The 5,913-nt window shown below is 58.0% G+C and overlaps 1 protein-coding gene across 1 annotated transcript; it reads left to right on the forward strand.

Moving 5' to 3' along the window:
* The first annotated feature begins 650 nt into the window (after positions 1-650).
* LOC104289326 (green-sensitive opsin) lies at positions 651-5,346 on the forward strand. Its single transcript, XM_009888260.1, has 5 exons — positions 651-1,028; positions 2,914-3,082; positions 4,487-4,652; positions 4,763-5,002; positions 5,193-5,346. The coding sequence occupies exons 1-5, from the start codon at positions 668-670 to the stop codon at positions 5,322-5,324; spliced, it is 1,068 nt and encodes a 355-aa protein (XP_009886562.1). The 5' UTR covers positions 651-667; the 3' UTR covers positions 5,325-5,346.
* The last annotated feature ends 567 nt before the right edge of the window (positions 5,347-5,913 follow it).

Below are 5,913 nucleotides of genomic sequence, written 5' to 3' on the forward strand. Positions count from 1 at the left end.
CCCACAGAGCTCGGTCCAGCCTTCCCCCAGCGACCTCCCCAAGGTCAGTGAGGCAGAGTTGGGCACCCCCCCGTACCCAAACACTCCCATGGAGTCCTTCAGCCACCCAGGGACACCCCAAAGGCTGTGACCCACCTGAGACAGAGACCTGAGAACAGACCCATTTCCCCATCGATCGCCCAAAGCAGCGGCTCCCCGACTCACCACCCTCCTCTTCCAAAGGGCTCCCCACCCCATCCCTTCCTCCCCCCAACTCCTTAAACAATATTAAACACTTAATGGCAATTAATACGCTTTAATGCAGGTTTTGGGGCCAACTGGCTGCTTAGAGGGTGCTTAAACCATCAACCCCTCTCAATCCCGTTGCCCTTGTCATACAAAGTTAGCCGAGCCCCTAATCCGGCCTCCCCCCGCGCTCCCTCGAAGAGGCCGAAGGGTATAAAACCTCCCCTGGCACGCGGGCACCGCCAGCCCTCGACGGGGAGCAGGGCCAGCGCACCACCTCCCGTCCCCTCGGGATTTACTGCTGTTCTTACCAATTCATTCATTTTTTTTTTAATTGGGGTTGAAGCAAAATTAGTTATAAAATCAAAGTATTTGATTTAAAAAAAAAAAAACAAAACAAACCCAACCTTAAAAGCAAAGCAGCTGCCATAACCTTGGCAGGATGAATGGGACGGAAGGTATCAATTTTTACGTGCCTATGTCCAACAAGACAGGGGTGGTGCGAAGCCCCTTTGAGTACCCCCAGTATTACCTAGCCGAGCCCTGGAAATACCGCGTCGTGTGTTGCTACATCTTCTTCCTCATCTCCACCGGTTTGCCCATCAACCTCCTCACCCTCCTGGTCACCTTCAAACACAAGAAGCTCCGGCAGCCGCTCAACTACATCTTGGTCAACTTGGCGGTGGCTGACCTCTTCATGGCCTGTTTTGGCTTCACGGTCACCTTCTACACTGCCTGGAACGGTTACTTCGTCTTCGGCCCCGTCGGCTGCGCTGTGGAGGGCTTCTTCGCCACGCTGGGAGGTAAGGGCTGTGGGGTGGGAGCTTGGGACGCAGGGCCAGGCTTGGCAGTGGGTGATCTTGCTTCTTCAGGGCTTCAGGAGCCCAGTTCCACCCCTTCACTGTGCCATTGGGACGGTGGCGGTGCGTGCAGCATCCCTCCCGTGCAGAAAGCCATCTCGCCTGCCGCCGCGGTGTCGCAGCTCATGGCACGGGGCAGAGCCGGCCACGCAAGGCGCTGCTTCCCCACAGCTTGAAGGCGGGGATAAAAAAAAAAAAAAAAAAAGAGAGATTTATGCAAGTATGGGCTTGCTGCCGCGCTCACGACTAGCTGGGCAGCTGCAGGGGATCCACATTCGCAGGATGATGGTGGGGGTCATCTGGCCACCGTGCCAGTGAGCATTCAGGGGGTCTCACGCTGCAGTTGCATGGCTAGCAGCCACCTGATGGGGACGACCACATCGTGTCCTTGAATCAATATGTCAAGCATTTTTGCCAAAAGCCTTTTCTTGGGCAAAGGTGAAGGATTTGGGAGGGTTCGAGGGGGGAAGAGACATCCCTTGGGAGCGGGACGACTCAGGAGTGGGACCCCGCAGAAGGGGTAGGGGCATGGAGAGGAGGAGCTCAAGACAAGGAGAGGGGTCACAGCTTATCCAGGAGCAGAAGGAAGATGTGGCAGCTCTGAACCAGAAGAGAAGAGCAGCAGCGTGGAGAGGAAGGAGGATTCAGGGTTGCACAGAGCTCGGGAAACCAGGCCCAGGCTTTGCAGCAGTTGCTCAGCTCTTGTCCCAGTTGCAGCCGATTTGGGTGCCCTTGGGAGCTTCTTTATTTCGCTTCTCAGGGACATGAGAGCCGCTAACACTTCGCCCCGCAGAAAGCCCCCGTGCAAAACAGGGAAAATTCGTTTTGCACCCCGTGCCCACGCAGCCAGCCGGGCCCACACGACACCTCGTGATGGATCTGACAACCGCTAATCCTTCCTGCAGACATCCATAACCACTGCAAGGACTTCACTTTCTTTTTTTTTTTTGTTTTTTTTTGTTCCCCACCCCTAAATGGGCAATTCAATTTCCCGCAATGATGCTGATCTGGGGGAGGGGGGAGAAAGATGGATATTCTGCCAGGCAAACACAAAGCTAAATATCCCCATCAAAGCCAAGGACCGAGGAAGGGCTTCGTTTTGGGGTCAGAAGATCATATTGGATCCGCACCATTTCTGACCAAGTGAGCCTCTGGGCTTTCAGGCAGCATTATTTGCCCTTCCAGTGTTTGTATCCAGGAAAGAACAAGGAGTCTTCTCTTCACAGGGAAGAAAGTTTGATGGGAAGCAGTCACTGTGTGAGCAGCAGGTCTCCAGCGAATCCGAGCACAGGGTGTAGTTATCAGCAGATTATCACAGCTGGGGGCATTAGCAGGCTTACAGCACCGACTAAACGCTCCCAATCCCCTGAAGTTTAATTATCCCTTATAAATACATGTGCACGCATGCCCACCCACACAGCCTCCCCCGTACACCTCCCCCCGATCCAGCGCTGGCGGAAGACTCATGAAATACACATTTAAAGGCATCAACAGGTTTGGACGCATCTGGCATCTTTGCCGGAAATTGTGCTTCCTCGCGCCCAGGTGGAATTCACCTCCTTGATTTTTAAATGATTAAAAAGCCATCATGATCCCCCTCTTCCGTCGCCAGCATCCCGCTGTGGCACAGACGTTCCCCTCCGCTCCCAGACCTTTTGCATGTTACAGCCCGGGAGATTCTCAGTTTATTGAATATGATGCCGGTTATCCCTTGCTGATCCCCAACCCCTCAGTCCCCTCTGCTCTTTGCTGCCACCACGAAGGGAAGATCAAACCCAGAGGAGCTCTTACCACCACTGTATGCGCTTTTTTTCTCTCCCTCCCGCAGGCCAAGTCGCCCTGTGGTCCCTGGTTGTCTTGGCCATAGAGCGCTACATCGTCGTCTGCAAACCCATGGGAAACTTCCGCTTCTCCGCAACCCACGCCATGATGGGCATCGCTTTTACCTGGGTAATGGCCTTCTCCTGTGCTGCTCCACCCCTCTTCGGCTGGTCCAGGTGAGTTGAAGGATGCTCAGCGGCAGCCCCAGCTGCTCTGCCAACACCCCAGTGGGACAGGAGATGCGCTCATGGCTCAGGCGTGAAATTCCCTAGGCGAGAGAGGCAATGGGGTGAGTCAGAACAGAAATGGGACCTCAGCTGTCAGTCTCACGATGGCTTGGTGTCCCCTAACCAAAGGCAGCCACAGGCTCAGCATCTCCCGCTGCAATACCCTCATGCTGCCTTTATGTTCTGCAGAGAAAGAGGCGCTTCGGCAGGCACAGCTCGTCTCACCCGTGCTGTGAAGAGCCCATTTCTTCTCTCTGCAGACCATAAAGAGCGTTTGGCTGACCAGGCCAGCAGGCTCTAGGGTGCAAACCTGGCCTTGCTGAGGTGCTGCCACCCCAGCTTTGCTCCTGGGAGCCCTGCAGTGCCCTTCCCAGCGCCCCTGCCCCGCTCTCCCATCTGCCTTGCTCCCAGTGCTCAGCGCGTTTCAGCCCCCCACCGACAAATGCCCCCCGACAAAAACAGAGCCAACGCTGTTTGCTCACACCACAGGCTGCTCACTGGGCTCCAGCGAGCGTGTCCTCCGGGCAGCTGAAGCCCCCGTCTGGCTCCTGCACGCACCCCCATCCCTGGCCAGGGGCTGATGCAGCAGCCAAAGGCCACCTGGAGCATAAGGGAGGAGCTGAGGAGATGGAGGTGATACCTCTAAAGCTGCAGCTCCGGTCCCTCCTGACACCCCACTGCAGAGCTGCTCTGTGGGATCATAACAAGCCCCTACCTGCCCTTTGGGTGCGTGCAGGAGGTGGCTTTGGGGCAGCAAAGTCCCTTTACCATCCACCTGCAACGAGACACAGCCAGATGGTCCTTCTCCAGCCTTGAATTGGGATCCCTGCCCAGGCAGCCGGTCCTTGGCTCCCAAGCAGACCTGAGCTGCATCCCTTTGAGCCAGGACCCCTCCAGACACAGGCTGTGCATCCCTCCACCCCGGGCAGCAGCGAGAACGAAGCCCTCAAGAGCTTGGACCCACCAAGCTGGTGGCTCTGGTCCCCCTCGGCTTCCCTTCACGGGCAGCGGGAGAGCAGGTGGCTCGTGGCAGGCAAGTGCTCAGCCACGTGGGAAGGAAATAAATTGCCCGTTCCCCGTGGGAGGGAGCGAGTGTCACAACAAACGGCTGCTACGCGCTGGAGTGCGGCACGTCGGCACGGCTCGTGCCGGCCCCGAAGGAGCCGCGTGCTGCAGAGCCAGCGAGGCCGGGTGCACGGGGCGCAGGGGAGAAGCTGGGAAGGAGCTCACCCAAAACACGCATGCCACTCTTCAAGCATCCCCCATCCTCGGGGAATTCAGTCCTCAGGTTGAACCCCTCCTGTTACCCCCAGGGAGGGTCCCGGTGAAGACCCTAACCTTTCTCACTGGCAGATACATGCCGGAGGGGATGCAGTGTTCCTGCGGCCCCGACTACTACACCCACAACCCCGACTACCACAACGAGTCCTACGTCCTCTACATGTTCGTCATCCACTTCATCATCCCGGTCGTGGTCATTTTCTTCTCCTACGGGCGCCTCATTTGCAAAGTCCGAGAGGTAACGTTGGGAGGGGATGAACGGGGCCAGGGTGGGCAGCTGGGGCAGAAGGGAGGTGCTCTGGGGGCGGGAGGCTGTGGGGTGCCCCCCACCACCCCCCCTGCCCGCAGGCAGCTGCCCAGCAGCAGGAGTCGGCCACCACCCAGAAGGCCGAGAAGGAGGTGACGCGGATGGTGATCCTCATGGTGCTGGGCTTTATGCTGGCCTGGACGCCCTACGCCGTGGTGGCATTCTGGATCTTCACCAACAAGGGAGCAGACTTCACTGCCACGCTCATGTCAGTGCCTGCCTTCTTCTCCAAGAGCTCCTCCCTCTACAACCCCATCATCTACGTCCTCATGAACAAACAGGTGAGATGCCCCATGTCACGCAGGGGGAGCCCCTGCCCTTGCCTGGGGTCACCATAGGCACCGTGTTCCTCCCCATGAGTGGTTGCATCTCAGCCTGGGGGAGCAGCAAGCCTGGGGGCTGTCGGGGGCTCTCAGTCCGGCAGCACGTCCCCGCTGGTCCCATCGTTCTCCATGTCTCTCCCCTCTTCAGTTCCGTAATTGCATGATCACCACAATCTGCTGCGGCAAGAACCCCTTTGGCGATGAAGACGTCTCCTCCGCCGTATCCCAGAGCAAGACCGAGGTCTCCTCCGTCTCCTCCAGCCAAGTATCACCCGCATAGACCATGGACAGTTTGAACTGGGGCGACCTACCGAGCTCGGGGACCGAGCCAGACACCCACAGTCTCATCTCACGCGGTCACTCCCTCGCGCACTGACACCCTCCCCGGCACCAGCAGTTAGCCGTGCACCTACTGCGGTAGCTTCTCCCCCATCCACGTGCAGCCCTCGTCCCCGGCACGCTCGCTGGGGCGCCCCTGCGCCCGCTGGCGCCAACGCGGCACGCTGAGCTCGTCCACACTGACACAGCCCCTCGCAGGGGAGCCCCAGTCCCTTCCCCAGCACCCAGAAGCCGGCCAGTTTTGGGGACCATCCATGGGGCAAGCAAACCCCTCCTGCTTTGCTCACGTCGCATTAAAACAGCAGCGGCCAGTGGGAAACCCCAAACTGCAATATTTACTTCCCAAAAGGGAACGCCAAAAGGCGCTCCCTGCCAGCGTCCCCGTTCCCCGGTGCTCCGGGGAGTGCCGCAGAGGCATTTGGCCCTCATTTGCAAATAAAAATAAGCATCCAGACAGAGCACCATTGCAAAAAAAAAAAAAAACCCAAAAAACCAAAAACACCCGAAGCACGAACCCCGGGCTGCGGCGG

Source organism: Charadrius vociferus, unplaced genomic scaffold (genome assembly GCF_000708025.1).
Source record: "Charadrius vociferus isolate BGI_N301 unplaced genomic scaffold, ASM70802v2 scaffold266, whole genome shotgun sequence".
NCBI lineage: Eukaryota > Metazoa > Chordata > Aves > Charadriiformes > Charadriidae > Charadrius > Charadrius vociferus.